The 15,457-nt window shown below is 47.2% G+C and overlaps 3 protein-coding genes across 3 annotated transcripts; 2 read left to right on the top strand and 1 right to left on the bottom strand.

Annotated features, from left to right (window-relative positions):
• Positions 1 to 619: 619 nt before the first annotated feature.
• Positions 620 to 2,129, bottom strand: F9C07_2238404 (uncharacterized protein; the record flags this gene model as incomplete). Its single annotated transcript, XM_071510013.1, has 3 exons — positions 620 to 813; positions 1,841 to 1,913; positions 1,980 to 2,129. 3 exons carry the CDS (start codon positions 2,127 to 2,129, stop codon positions 620 to 622), a joined length of 417 nt encoding a protein of 138 aa, XP_071363793.1.
• A 5,796-nt stretch (positions 2,130 to 7,925) lies between these two features.
• Positions 7,926 to 11,804, top strand: F9C07_2277495 (uncharacterized protein). The gene is made up of 8 exons (XM_041289704.2): positions 7,926 to 8,007; positions 8,064 to 9,108; positions 9,211 to 10,109; positions 10,168 to 10,247; positions 10,311 to 10,539; positions 10,604 to 10,684; positions 10,737 to 10,796; positions 10,855 to 11,804. The coding sequence occupies exons 3-8, from the start codon at positions 9,562 to 9,564 to the stop codon at positions 11,195 to 11,197; spliced, it is 1,341 nt and encodes a 446-aa protein (XP_041142786.2). The 5' UTR covers positions 7,926 to 8,007; positions 8,064 to 9,108; positions 9,211 to 9,561; the 3' UTR covers positions 11,198 to 11,804.
• On the top strand, positions 11,805 to 15,450 carry F9C07_2079849 (uncharacterized protein). Its single transcript, XM_041284722.2, has one exon. It carries the CDS (start codon positions 12,209 to 12,211, stop codon positions 14,978 to 14,980), a length of 2,772 nt encoding a protein of 923 aa, XP_041142785.1. The 5' UTR covers positions 11,805 to 12,208; the 3' UTR covers positions 14,981 to 15,450.
• The last annotated feature ends 7 nt before the right edge of the window (positions 15,451 to 15,457 follow it).

Below are 15,457 nucleotides of genomic sequence, written 5' to 3'. Positions count from 1 at the left end.
CGCATGGCTACTTTCGCCGGGCAGGTGCTTTTCGAGCGAAAAAATGCGCTCTGTGGAAAGTGTGGGACCAATGGCGTAATAATCACAACGCAGTGTGTATTTTCTGAGAATGCCTTGCATTACGGCGAGTTTCATGTCTTTCGCTGCGTCGAGGAGTCAGTACATATACCGACAAGGATCCATAAATGCCGAATCAAGTGTAGAAACTCCTTGAGTAATCAGCTTTCCTCTACCTCTCTAACGCGTGGTTCATAGCTATCATGTTGTCGACAATGTATGGAGGGTATCGACCTTCCGTAACCAATCTTGATAGTTTACCTTTGAACACCTCGCCTTGCTCCTTAGTCATAATCAGTATGAATCTTTCCCGCCGCTTACTCCTTTCCAATGCATATATTTGTCTGGACGTCCATTGTTTCGTTTCGCGAAAATTGAACACTACATCGAGGGTTTCCAGAATATCTATCGCCACCAGGTCTTGCGAAACTGGAAGTGACAAAGCGTAAGAATGACTATGTCACGGGTCGAGATGTGTGGTTGGGGCAGTAGCTGGATGGCAAAGTTGCAGATGCCTGCCAATTAGGCGTTGCCATTTCTACCAGGTATGTATACAAGCGCGTTAGATCACCTGAGGCTGGATATTTTGCATTCCGTCTGTCGGTAGGCCCACTAGCTGGGTGAGGAAGAATTTGTGTAATAGTTCAAGCGTGCTCCGCGAGGCATACTGGCCTACTGCATTCCAATCACCGGTATCTCTTGCATCGTATGCGTAAAAGTCCAGATCGAAATGCGTGCCATAGCGGATCGTAAGATCTAGGAGACCTACGAGTGAATGGACTGTTGTAGAGAGATTTGTAGACCATTTCGAAAGTGCTGCGTGATGCACACTGACTTACGCCTTGTGTTGCTAGTTCGCTGGTCTTTTGAATTAAGTCCTCCCGTATTCACTGCATTTCTAATGGAGCAATTGGATTGTATCTGTCCTTCAGTCATTGCCAGGATTATGTGTCTGGAAGATACGGCAATCCCCGAAGCAGCCGTAAATAGTCCTAGTGTCACGAAAGCCCTGCAAGGCAAATCACCCCCAAGGCGATGTACGCAAAGTGCCATCCTGGGTGTAGGCCTCCGGGAGATAGTTTTGGAAGGAGTTGGTATTGTTCATGGTGCAGGTTGTAATGGATGAGATTAGTTTTCGGTTGTTTTCTTGAAAGAGGAGCGTTCGTTATGTCGAAAGCATTGTGATGAAGTGCTTTGATTATTCTATGTATAACACAGCTGGAAATCCAAACAAGCGGTACTTCCAATGTCAACAATATTGGAAGGCATTACCATGTTTGTCCACGTTAGTACTCAATCCGTTGGCGCAGTAGCTTTCAACCCTGTTCTGACAGATTCTGGTAGCAAATTGACCATCGGTCATCTTTTCCACAACCGGGGAGGGTATAGGCTTATGTTGTATATAAAGATTCGGTTCTTCGTAAACATTCTGTCATCGGGCTGAAAAGTTGTCAATGACAATTCTCTTTGACAGACGTACTGTATGGAAGGAATTAGTATTCTTTGAAACACACATTCGGGGGATTTTAAGATCCATGGATCCATAGGTGGGTCAACGGCTGAACAGTAGTCTCCCCAGATGTCAACTCGGTGGATTAGCTACTTAAAATGATGAACAGTCGCACCGTCCGGTAAAGCCATAGGATCCGCTAGCTATTGAGGTCATATGAATGCTTCGTTCTCAAGGGAGTCGCCCGCAGCAACCGCGTAATCGGCGAGAATAGATTATATTTTTTATTAGTTCCATTCGGTGTAAGGAATTCAGGAACCGAAGCAAGCTTACTGAGTTTGTCGGGGACTGCGTGCAACTCATCCTGGGTGAACTTCCAAGTGCTGTCTCCTCCTCCTTTGTCGAGCTGTATATCTTTCTTAGCCCTCATACAATATGAAATTTCTAATAGTTTGTGGCATTCTGTGCTTACCAGATTATCAGGACTAGCCGCAGGCCTGGCCCATTTCCAGTTGGACCGGGCCTGCAGTGCCACCCACCACAACGCCTCGGTGGCACTGACCTGGGGGTTTATGGCCTCCCCCGGTGAGGGCTGGGTGGCTTTAAATGGCTCGGACACCATAACATGTTGGGCACGTCATGGTTTAGGGTTGACATCCCGGACGAGGGTTGCTTATACCACAACAGCGGATAGCTACCCATGGATACGGTACACGGAGGCGTAGGGTGTAATGACAATCGCGGAAAAAGACATTGCTATCTAGAAATCCCTAACAACAAGAGCCCTATTAATAGGGACAAACAGAATACCAACGCCACATTGCGGCCGGACGAGACGATCAAAACGGGCACAAAATGGGTACTTCGAACCCTTACGGGGGGTAGCGCGGCGGCTTCCAACAACCTCTATGTCTTCGTCATTCCCCATACGATCAAAATTGGCGCTCAACAAAGACGAACGACGGGGGCGCGTAGCAGAAGCGCTATGGCTGGCTTCATCCCGTGATGCAAGAAAGGCATTCGGCTTCAAAGGCGAGGAACCGATCGCGGGCGGCGCGGACCTCGGAAGGCAATGAATCGGCTTCATGCTCCAAACCATCAGTTCCAACTATTTGATCATTAATGGATATCCGAGCCAGTTCGGCAACGGTATCATGTACTTGGTAGGCTATTAGAAATCTATATCGGCGACAGAACATAAGCGAGCGTGACTAGTGTTAGCGAGTGTGTAAGTGACTCGCTAACCGCCTCCATGAGCTCAAAGCTACCCTCGACCAAATGGGTATACATTAATGTGCCTTGTCGACTGTGAAGTCCAAGTTGCTATGGTGTCAGCGGCCGGGAATACACTGCGGACAGTGTCGCTCGTGGGTATGTTGTTCACTTCGTCCATAGGCCACTCTTAGATATCTTCCATGTCTCCACGGCTATCAGCATCGCCATGGTTCGGCGATGGCTTCATATTCAGTCCATGTTCTAACGAATCGAATAACACCTCAAGATTTCGTTGAGCTCCTTTAATGTCGGCGATGAGGTTGTCGACATGGGCGAAAACACAAATCTGCTTCCGGACGTGTTCACCAAGACCTACTTCATGAAGATAAGACTCCTTGAGTCATCACTCCCGAAGTAAAATTTCTTTATATCCCAAGAGATAGTATAATCATCCGTCGCACGTCAGTGTATGAGCCCTTGCAGTGACATCCCTTAATAGGTCTATGAGAAACGTGCACTGACATTCGGGACATGACTGACAGTAGTCCCTAATGTCATTGTAAGAGTGTTACACTTTGACAATGCCATCGTTGTTCCAGTCTCTCAGCTTGCCAATAATTATCATGGCTTTCTTGGCACAGCCAAGGGTGACGCTCAGCCGGTTTGTGTCTGCCCTTAAACCCGCGCTGGCGACGTTCTGCCAGGGGTTGGTCATCAGAACGAGCTTGAACCGTATAGACGGTTCTCAAAGCCGCCACTTGCGAAGAAGAGGATGTGCAACATATCTATTAACTGTTCCTCGTGAAGTTGTTTGCAGCAGCAATACCTCCCTGGTGTCTCCTGCCCCTGCGCGGTTACTACTGTAAGGTTGTCGTGGTATCTAACCTCGTTCTCCGTTCTTCTATTCACGTCGGTGGGTTCTTAACTGACTATATTAACTTGAGGCAATTTGCGAATAATGTGTTCATAATGTTCCAAGTGAGCGTGACGACACGATACTCAATAAGGCTGTAGGCGTCTTCCTGAAGACACCTAGTCAGGTGCACAGAGGCTGTGGGACATCATAATCAAACCCAACCCGCACTGGTATCGCAGAGCGAAGCTGGTTATTTGCGTGGAAAATATAAACATCCACGCTTCTCAGACGTCCTATGTATCCGAGGCCGCTGCACCTGACCCGGCCAATATATCTTCTTTCTTTTTTGCTGCCGTATGTCGTAGCGCACGGTGTCTGTATAGACTTCACATCCCGGAGGATCTCATCCAGGATATTGCTAGGCTCGAAATAAATGTATAATAACACACAGCGCTGCGCATTTCATCTCTTTGGGATGGCTTTTGAGAGATGTGGCTCGGTGTCGAGATGATATCTGGCCAGATTACACTACAGGACTATTTATCTAGCAGACGAACAAAGAATTCGAATGCACTACAATTAGTTAGAAAGAAAGGCCGTCTAACCTGCAGGAGTCCTTCACAGTACTTTAGTGACTTATGTAGATAACGGTGACTTCTAGTCGATATTCAATAGATGCGCCGAGTTTATCTAGCCTAAAGGTACTTTTTAGAAGGAATCGGATATGTCGGCTCGATCGAATCTATGCACCGAATGGGAGGTACCTCTTCCGGTCCACCAAGTCACAAAATCAATGAGGTTTCAAACGAATAGCAAGAGCTTCTTCGGCCGGCTACACGGCTCACCGGTGTAGAATGGTGCAGAATATAGAATTGTAACATAACCAAAGGCCCCTCTCTCGTCTCTTTCCTCTGTCTTCACTTTTCGGATTTATCTTGGGAATATACACCGGCTTCTCGGTCTTCGTTTAATATATTTTCTTCAATTCACCGAGTACCTCCAAGTACCTCCAAGTACAGAACGGGATAACGGCAATCCTCCTAAACTCAAATATTCACACTATGAGACACTAATACACATAAGGGTTGTTTCGGACCGAGAGAATAGCGTGATAGTCATTCTTATACTTGAGCCCTATATAGTAGTCATGTTATATTAGTAGGTTGCTAATTAATGGAACCATGTAACCATAATCTACGCACTTTTAACAGGAGTGGTGACGGGATTCCATTACCTCTTTATATAATTTCGGGTATTTGCCGTAGGTTTAATTAAGCTGGAGATATTTCTATACAATCCCTGTTAAATGGGTTTTAGTGACATTTTTGTGTTTCCCTCTCTGTCATTGTTGAGAATTATGCAGGGGCACGGGATTTAAAGGTATACTGAGTATCCTGTATATCCGGAAAGATCTGCGAGGAGGCCAGATGGTTGCAATTGGCAATCTATAATCAATCCAACTATTACCAGTGACGACATTACTCATATGTCAGGCCAAGGATCGACTGGATTGCTCGGCTCCAAGATTTTAGTAGGTCGTAGGTACTGCTAGGTAGCACCTAGTGACTTACTCTCATTCCTTCGGGACTAGTTTCTCTCACTCGCGGCGTCGTGAAGGATTTTCTGTTCCTGTTCCTTCTAATCTTAAATTTGATTTCCAACTATTCCTGATTGATCTTCACATTGTCATCGCTGCTTCTTTGATTTGTCATGGTTCTCCTGGAATTAGCAACAAGTGGCGGTCAACGAGGGCTTTAATAAACGCAGTTAATTTATCTTCCGTGTCCGCTGACACATTAGATGAAACCGCAGTTCCCAGACATGGGGTACGTAGTGTAGTAGCAATCAAGACTCGGGGATACTTAGCATTAAGAATTTTCGAGCCCACTTAATAAGAATGGACGGTAAAACCATTTACCTAGTCTGGTAAGTCCTGGCACATGACGTACCAGAAGTGGACCGGAAAGACGCAAGGGTACCGAAATGGGAATCCCACGTGGGTGACACCTGGTCTTCAACGTGAAACCAATCGACCTGATTGGACAGTTCCCCATCTGGAGAGGCATCTCCCCCTGATTGAACATAGTAGTAGAGGCCCAGTCGAGTAATTGGTAGGTTTGTCCTAGGAGGGCGCTCTTGGCGGAACTTACCGCAGTCCAGGAAACAAAAGGGATAATAAAAATCTATCATACTTGAAGTCTTGAACCATTTTTAGTGTAGCAAACCATTGTTTGATACCTTGCGTCGGTGGGCTGGACTAATCCCGGTTCCAGTATAGTTGCTGGAACCCATATCCATCGATCTTCAACGGTCTGGCAGATCCGCTACCGAATAGGGTAAGGTTTTACGACTCAATCGGAGACCGAATGTCTTTTCTTGAGGGGTTGAACTGGGCAACGGGTGGGCTCATGAATCGAAGGATGTGTGTTGCCTCCCGAACCCGAAGCATGGGACCATGGGACGCGCTGTGAAAAAGACTAGCGACCATATCGTCGGGACCATGGTTAGGGGTGAGACATCATTCGTGGTCTTCCAATTGAGGCATGTATGTATGTACAATTTTTTGGGGGTGGTGTTGAGTCTGACTACCGACTTTTTTTGTTCGTGGGCGGTACGTGCGGGTGCATCGCTTGAGGCTTGCATGGTCCTGTACTACGTTGGACAAGGGACCAGGTACCCGTTGGGCTTGTCTTGAAGACTACCCGAAAGTGAATGATTAATTAAAGATTCTCTAATCCCGGTCCATCGAAGACCCCAGCTTACTGGGAGCCCATGTAGAATACCCACTGGCCATATGGTATCCCGAACTACGGAGTCGTTGGAGAAAACCTAGCAGGATCGATAAAAGTGCCACCGCACGTGGAGACCAGTCGATCGTCTGATCCTGAAGAAAGAGGTCTCGGGTTGAGACACTCGGCCCAAACTCTGTCGTTGATATATAATTTAATTATATATCCATCTTCTCATGAGCCAGAGGGTATATCCGACAATATTAAGAGGTGGGAATTGGTGAGGCGGTGGAGTCGTGATGTTACCTACCCTGCAAATTCCGCCCAGCAATTTCTCCATCAGGGGGCAGAATCGCGTGCGATGTCGGCGTTACCTCGTGGAAAATGCCCAGTTTTCCCAAATCAGAGATCATGGAATTGTTTTTCCCAGGTGAAAGGCCGTCGGTTGTCGTTCGCCGAGAAATCGCCCCAGCATTTAATTGCGATGAACCAATCACGGCCTCTGTGGGGAACCGAAGCGAACCCGTAGAAGGGCAGAGGACGGAGGAAACTAAGTGATATGCCTCCGAGATGGGGTTCTGGATCAAGTGACACATACTTCGTAATAGTATCGGCCTAACCATCCGTTAGCTTGGCCGATTAATCTATTTTCCTTTTTGGCTTCTGTCTAAGCGCAAGTCTAAACCCGCCCTCAGTGGTCGATCACTGGCGCCGATAGCAACAGCCACGCGCAGTCCCAGACATCAAGCGGACGAGGATGATGTATTCGATACGCTTTCCATGCGAGCGCGTTCCGGCCGAGCGGTTATCGAACATGAAGGTTCTTGATCCTGGCCGATCCTTACCGTGGACGTCACCAACCACACCATCCGCTCTGATTCGTGTCAAACGGTGAAAACAACGTGTCATATTGGTTTGCCTGACCATCTCCGCCGAGGCGCTTCGATCGAGTATTTCCCGCCAGTGTTTCAGTGTTGGTGTTGGTGCGCCGAACCATGTGATAGTATAGTTGGAAAAAACCGTATTTGCTCCCAACGGACTGGTTGGATGCCTTCAATAACAAGGTTCTTAAGCTTGCATCGAGAGCGTGTCCGCCATGGTCCGGTTCGTTATCTAAGGTGTCTTTGGCGGGATTTGGGTTTTTTTCTTTTCTTTTCTTTTTTTAATCGTCTTGTTTTTCGTTTTATTTTTACAAGTCTGGATCAAGTCAGTATTTAGGTTGATAATTGAATACAATGGGGTGGGGATCAACCGTGAGTTCAACAGTAGAAGAACAATCCAGAACCTAGAAAATGGGTTGGTTTTGTTTCTCTTTTTTTTGCTTTTTAGTGTTTTTCTTTCCTAACTTTCTTTCCCTGAATTTTCCATGGTCGTCTGGTTTTCTTCTGTAATCGTCGTATTTTTTTTTCTGGTATTTTGGTTTCGTTAATTGTCGGGGTGAATCCCCTAATAGCAAAAAGTAATATAATAAATAATACGAATTGTCTTGATCGCAAAAGTGCGGATCCCCCCAATTGTGGCTGGCGACGCCTAAGTCGGTGGGGGCCAAACGAACGCGAAAGAAAAAGCACTTGACAATTCGTATTTTTCTTTTCTTTTCTTTTTTTTTTTTTTTTTTTTCTTCTTCTCTCTCTTTTTTCTCACAAAAGGTCGCCGATTCTCGCCATCATGCACACACGAGACAGGGACAATTAACGTTGGTAGGTTAAGGAATGGATCTCCATTCCAGGGGGGCTTTTTGTTGATTGTACCATAGACTAGGTATCGAGTGAGCCCATGCAGCCGTTAATGTTAATTACCTCAGGAAAGGGTCCCCTCCCTCTCCAAAACCTGAACCACCCATGACTGCTTATCGCCATGTGGTGCTGGGTCCTTGATCTCGAGCACCCGCTCTCCTATCATGACGATCCTAAGCCCAGAACCTGGCTCCACGTATGCCAGCCGGCGCCGTTTCCTCCCTGGTCTGGTACCCGCCCTAAGTTAGACGCTTGGTTCCAAAGTACGAATCGGCTACATGCTAACCACCCTGGCCCCCAATTCAATAAGCAATAGCCGGCCAAAGAGAGACAAGGAAAAAAACGGGCACACTACACATGGCGTCCGTTAGCTCCTTGGGGCTGAAAAACAATTTACGCTTCCCCAATGCCGGGGCCAGGAGCTTACCTCCCCCGGTCCCTTACGACGGATCCAGCAGCTTGTTTTGTTTCTCACCATGCGCTTCACCCAGGATCCGCCGTTACCTTGGGTCCATCGAAAATTCGTAGACATTTCCAATTGCTTCCCCAGCACGTATCTATTCCGAGAATCCCAGGCACGGTAGGGTGGAGCTAGACGGGAAGGTGCGGTTCCTGAACAGCCTGCCTTGGTGAAATCATTTCCATGGTTATCTTAGGATGTCTTGTGCAGACCTATTCTGGATTGAGTATCCCGAGTTAGATCTTTGACCCCGTAATGAACGCTTGATGACATAGGAGGGAGACGGGGAAAAGAATTAAAGACTGGAAGTTGACACAGCAATTTCATCAACAATGAACCTTACCCCATTTGTGTGGACCAATTTTCCTTTTTTTTTTGTTTTCTTTTTCTTTTTTTCCATTGCTCTGACTGTCTTCCTCTCGCTTCTAAGGCTGCTGGTACGTCCAAGAAGAGAGCAAAAGTCTAGGGAGAAGGAGAAAAAAAAAAAGGGAAACACAATGTGCAGCCAGTCAGTCAAACGGCAAGATCATCGCATCAATGTTAACTTGCGTTTTAGAAAGTCTGACAGGCCTGACTTAGGCAAGTGGCAGTGTGAATCATGCTAACTAAAAGGTATTAGAAATTAATTCTAGGCAAATCAAAAAATAGAAAATAATAGGGAAATATTGGATAATAAACGATCACCTTAAAAGTAAAACCGCACTTACCATAAGCTGAGCTGTAGACTTAGTACTAAACCAGAACGAACTATCTGTGGTCTCCCCCCAGGCTAATCTGCTTATTCGCTTACTCGCGTCCGTCTTTCTCCATTTGTTGACCCTAGGACGTTTAAATACTCGCCTTTGCTCAGTTTTCTGGGAATGGCTTCATTGGTTTCCGTATAATTTTGCATTATTTTTGCCAACAGGGTTCAGTTGTTGGATTTCGATATTGCCGCCGTGGTTGTCGAAAGGATTCAGTCTGCGCTTGTCATCTTCTATACTGTAGGTCCAGTGATCTTCCCCCTCGCCATTCCCTCTCTCACACTTTCCCCTTCTCCCACTATATCATCACCTTATATGTATGTGGTCTCGGGGTCTCTATTGTTCTCTCCCTCTTTAATCTTGTACATTGTCCGTCTAAATTCAATATTATTCCCATTTTCTGTCTCGCTAAATCAGTGTACTACCTATACCTCTCAAATGTCCTCCATAACACTTGAAACACATCACTTACCTGACTTTGCTTGTCATAATCACAGACACCTGGCTGGCTCTCCACTGTGGAATCTGGATTGCTCTTCAGAGTTATCCGCTTCTTCTTTCGGACTTAATCGGTCGACTTGGATTGAGCCTTTACAGCCGCGGAATACTAGCCCGCCGAGTACCTCGGACTCGTATTGGGGTCTACAGAGTCCAAGTGCACTATCCGGCTTCAGTCAAGGACAAGACCCAGCAGCCAGATCTAGTAGCAGCTCAAGTTCCTCTTCATCGTTTGAAACCACGCCGGTCATTCTTGGTACACCGCTTGGTTGTGAATCCAACTGTTCAAGGCCAGGATACGAAAATCAACCGCCCTCTGGTCTATCCAAGCAGATCCAAGGGAAGCTCCCGACAGAAACCTCACTGTATGTTGGCCATGATCTGCACCTAGAGCACCTATTAATAAGAACTTTTATGACAAAGAACACCGTGCTTTGAGTCATCTATCCAAGCACAGCTGAAGACCGACTTGATGGCAATCATGGCAGATAATAACACACACAGTACGATTACCTAAAACGATCTATCCACCCAGGTTTATGACATTCCAAACTAACTCCATCTAGGTTATGGCTGGCAAAGCCGGCCATCACATCCTCTTCATCCTTCCTCGATGGCTATGGACCAACAACCGTTTCCCCAACCACAGACTCTCCCACCATCGACTGGATACCATGTCGGATATCATACTCCACAGGCCACAACGCAGGGCTTTTATCAACCGGGAATTCCGGCACCTCAGTATCTATGCTCGCCACACCCAGGTATGCTTCAGAGCCGACAGCATCCCCGAAGGTAGGCCATCTCCCTACAACCACTGCTCGTTAGACCAAAATCACTGACTTGCAGCTTTGTATAGTTCTTCCATTCCATATTCCTTCCCCGGCAGCCACATTGCAGGCAGCCCTCCAACAATAGCGGAACATCAGTTCACTTCATCGTAAGATGGCCTAGGTATCTAAAAGGAAATCACGACACTGACTAGCTTCTAGACCTCCCTCATACTTAGTTAATCATCAAGAATATTATTATTCCCAGGCTCCTTCACTATCGTCAGTCAAACGCCACACACTTCTTTCTAAACCTGCACACTGACAGTCAAAGTTCCAGGTCAAATCCAAGCTCTTTAGCAGTGAGCCCTCAGTCACAACATATAATGACACCAGGAACAGTATACTCGTCTCCCGATACAGCACCGGCAGGCTCAGACCCAGAACAGCAAGTCCGCGTCATTAGCTTCCGACCGAAACCGCAATGTTGGGATCACGGATGCAACGGCCGTGAATTCTCAACGTTTAGCAATTTGCTCCGTCATCAAAGGGAAAAGTCCGGCGTGGTTGCCAAAGCAGAATGCCCCAGTTGTGGCGCTGTTTTCACACGAACAACAGCTCGAAACATTCATGTCTCTCAAGGGAAATGTAAAGGTGGAGGGAGGGAAGCATCAAGCGAGTGATGATTGCGCCCGTGACGGAGTGAATTGTCCATCGAATTCCAGCGACCTACTTCTACGACAATACTGTTCAGCTCGGAGCACCACGTTGCCTTTTTCAAAGTCAGTGTCGGATGACTGCAGCGAAACAAGCTCGTCCCTCGAAACCCTCCCAGGAGCGAAGTTCGGCGGCATGGGGAAACTAGAACAGCGAACGAATTTTCAGATCCTTCTCAAGATAAGGATTTAGCGAGTCTGCAAAAGACATATAGACAACTCTGCATCCATATCTATATACCTGGTGGAGTTAAGGGGACACTAAATTGACAGATATAGTGATATACATTGTACATACTTTCTTCTTAGGCTAAGCCTACACTACACAATTCCAAAGCATAGTCGCGAAGCATCTAAGCGCCCAAAGATCTGATCTAAATATCCGCTTTTGATAAGTACAGGACCTAAGTACTAATGTTGATAGTCAAATTATCTGTCCATTCATTTGATATTTTCTCCCGAAGGAAGAAAAAGGAATTTATTCGCAGAAGGGGGGACATCCTCAGATGCTGACATCGTGCCTCAGGCGCGTAACCACCACGTGGCCCCTTACATGCTTACATCACGCATCACCTGACCGGAACATGTCATCCAGTACAGGACGATGGGATGCCTTGATTCCTCAGGGAACACCAAGTGACTCACTGTATGCTCTCCACCATGCCGTCGGCGTCCCTTTAAGTGACAACTGTCCATGTTTGTATGATCTCTTTCCAGGACCTTCTCTTTGGAAGGACTTTTCTAGCTTCCGGCCAATTGCGCCCACAACTACATCTCTAACGTCGACATTCGTACCCCAAGATGACTCGATTATCATTAGCATTCTACAACCTATGTAACGTATCCCAAGCTTGCTGGCACTTACACTGTTTATTACCCCCTCGTATACCTCGGTCTAGCCTGGTACCTATCTGAGTCATTTTCTGTTCAACCACTCGCATCATCAAGCTGTTCCGAATAAGAACCACAGCCTGAAGTATGGCGTCCATCTTTACTTACGATCCTGACCCTCCAAGGGTCTCTTCTCCGTGGTCCACTTCCGGATCCTCCACTCCACAGGTCGCTGGGACAGGGTGCCGTACTGTGACTCGGAATCAGTCCGCTACCAATCTAGATCGTCCAGATCCCAATGTCTTATCTGACTACGGTATTACGAAGCTAGAGCCGGAGCCGCAAGAAGGGCCAACTGAGTACAAGCTGCATCTTCTTCTTCGAGCAAGGAGACTCTATACAGCTATGTCTACCGGTCATCTCGTTGGTGGCTCCTATCACTCCCGCTTGCCTTTGTCAACCTCAGTTCCAACATCTTCCAGTTGTGAATCACCCTCGAAGCAGTCTCAAGTTCGCTCTACCCAGAGCCGTCAGCAACGATTGCAGCAATTGACAACTCAACTTCTGTGGCGCTTACAGCAGTCTTCGCCTTTCCATTCGTCTACCGCTGCCAATCTTGTGCTCCCCGTTCTCCCAGAGGCAGCATTGGAACTTGGAATTCCTCAGAAACCGGCTCGCTTACTCCCTGGTCTTGAGGAGAGCCAGGGTGCTCTGTATGAGATCGGAGTTGCCGACGATGGCACTTTTGTCGGACTCACTCATGACGAGCTGGAAGAAAGCCTGTTGAATTTACAAGTGATGGCTGGTAGCCTTGGTTGCAAGGTCGAAATTCTGCGTCGGGTAATCGTTGGGAACTGCGAGTGGACCGAGGATGCATGTGTACCAAATGCCGAAGTTGGCAAAGTTCATGCGGAAGAACTTTGGGTTGCTGAGGCTCTAGTGAGTCCGGACTGGGACTATTACCGAATTGAATCGCCAAAAAATGGTTCCCACGAGGGCAAGTCATCGTCACTGGCGGCTAGACAAGGAGAACTGGAGGGCGATCACACCAAAACGGAGCAAATACGCATTTCCATCACTGGCCCAACTACAGCTGGGAAATCGTCGCTTCTAGGCACACTGACCTCATCTGTCCTCGACAATGGAAGAGGTACCAGCAGACTTGGTCTTCTCAAGCATCGGCACGAAATTTCGTCCGGGATCACTAGCTCAGTTGCACATGAACTGATAGGATACGCCGCCAACGAACTGTCCGAGGACACCCTCGACGTAGTCAATTATTCGTCCGGCAATGTTGCAGCGTGGGACGATGTGCATGCAGCCTCGGCACAGGGACGCCTAGCCTTCGTCTCTGACCTCCCAGGATCAGTTCGTTATCTAAAGTCTACGCTTCGGGGCCTGGTCAGCTGGGCTCCGCACTATGTGTTGCTGTGTATTCCGGCAAACTGTGACGATGAGGCCTTAAAGGAGTCTCAACCGGATTCTGCGGAGCAAACTACTGATATCAACTTGGCTTTGTCGCACCTCGACCTCTGCAATAAGTTAGAGATCCCTACAATAGTGGTCATCACTAAGATGGACCTTGCGTCTCGCGCTAGCCTGAAACAAAATCTTACTAAAGTCCTATCGGCTTTGAAGCTTTCGGGCAAAAGGCCGGCCATACTGCCTGTACAATCAGGCAGTTCTGAGGCTTCACTAGACCTGCACCACGTCGGACCGAAGGACAGTGTGGAAATCAAAAAGCTGATCGCTACAACAGAAGATTGGTCTTCCACCGTTCCAATAATCCTTACAAGTGCTGTCGATGGCTCGGGGATAGGGAGGTTACATGCTTTGCTGGGCAATCTCCCAATCCCTGCAAGACCATCACTACGAACCATTTCTCCGTCGAAGGCACTGCCACCACCGGCACTTCCTACAAACATTTTCGATGTAGATGAAGTGTTTGCTATTCCTCCGTCGAAAGTTTACTCAATGTCCGCCGAGCAGTCCTCAAAGGAGAACCACGGTGTGGTTCTCTGTGGCTTGGTCCGTTACGGATCGATTTCAATAGGTGACGAGCTGGTCATCGGACCTCTTCTAGACAACGCCCTACCGGAACACGGAGGTAGGGTTCGTTCAGAGCGGCGTTCAGACACCCAGCCACAGTCTGAACCCTTTCGAAGTAGGCCATCATCGGGGGACTTTTCTACCTCGTTCGTCCAAGGATCCTTTCCGGGAAAGATACCTTACCCAGCTCAAGCGCACTGGCAGCGTGTCCGTGTAGTCAGTGTTCGGAACCTCCGATTGCCCGTCCGGAAGTTAGTTGAAGACCAAGTAGGCACAGTGGGCGTGGAGCCCCTCCCCAATTTCCAAGGCGAGCCGCCTCCTCGGCTTGGTAGGGTTCGGAAAGGGATCATCCTAGCCAGCTTTCCAGCACCGCCTACCAGCTCCATTCCCAAGTCACTATTATTCCATACGGGCTTTATCGCTAGCTTTGACTCTAGTCAGTTCGCTTCGTCTCTATCACCACCACTGCTATTGGGAGGAAATGCGATCGTATACATTGCCAACATTCGATCCACAGTAAAAGTGACTTGTATGGCACTTGCGGATGACGAAGTCGTCCCTTCACCTCCCTCGCCAACAGAACCTGAGTTCTTCAGCTTTGATAGCGATGTGAATGATCGCGATAAAGGTGACCCATCCGAACTAAACCATATGATCAAGTCTTCGACCAATTTGAATGTTGGGGATGTTAAGATTACATGTTGCTTCGTGACGTCGGTCGAATGGGTTGAAGTTGGGTCTCGCGTACTTCTCATGCCAGGGGCATCAGCTGCATTGGCTTCTGCACATAACTCAGGCTCACCTTCGGGACTTGAGGGTTTTGTTGGTCGGGTTTGTGACGTGGTCTCCACCGCAGATTCCAGTAAATAATACGCCACTGTCCACTATCAAAGTTATCAGATGTAGGAAAGATCATGTGATTACATGCTTAGGGTTTTTAATTTTGTTCAGTTCACACACTGATGTATGTTTTCCTGAATGTTTTGGATGTAGTGTTCTCCGTCTGTTTGTCTTTGATGTAGATCATACTTAGGGCTAAATCTACAATATAAATAGTATGCATATCCCTCTCTTCCATCCCCTCCCTTCTTCTCGATAGGAATTCTGACTCCTGCCATTCCTGCTATTTCGTTTTTAATCTGCATATATTGTTGAGTTCCAAAGACTACGTAAACTGAAGCAGTAATGGCAGAGCGGAGAATCTTCTGTACTATTTCATAGCTATATAGAAGATTTTCTATTATTATATCTTGATTATTGTTTAACATTTTGTTGCTCAATAGATTTCTGTATAAAATCTAGAGAGAACTTGAAATAATGACTAATAACAAAAAAATAAAGTAGTAA

This window comes from Aspergillus flavus, chromosome 2 (genome assembly GCF_009017415.1).
Source record: "Aspergillus flavus chromosome 2, complete sequence".
In the NCBI taxonomy this organism is placed as follows: Eukaryota; Fungi; Ascomycota; class Eurotiomycetes; order Eurotiales; family Aspergillaceae; genus Aspergillus; species Aspergillus flavus.
Note: the sequence above shows the minus strand (reverse complement) of the source record. Positions and strands in the feature narration are given on the sequence as shown.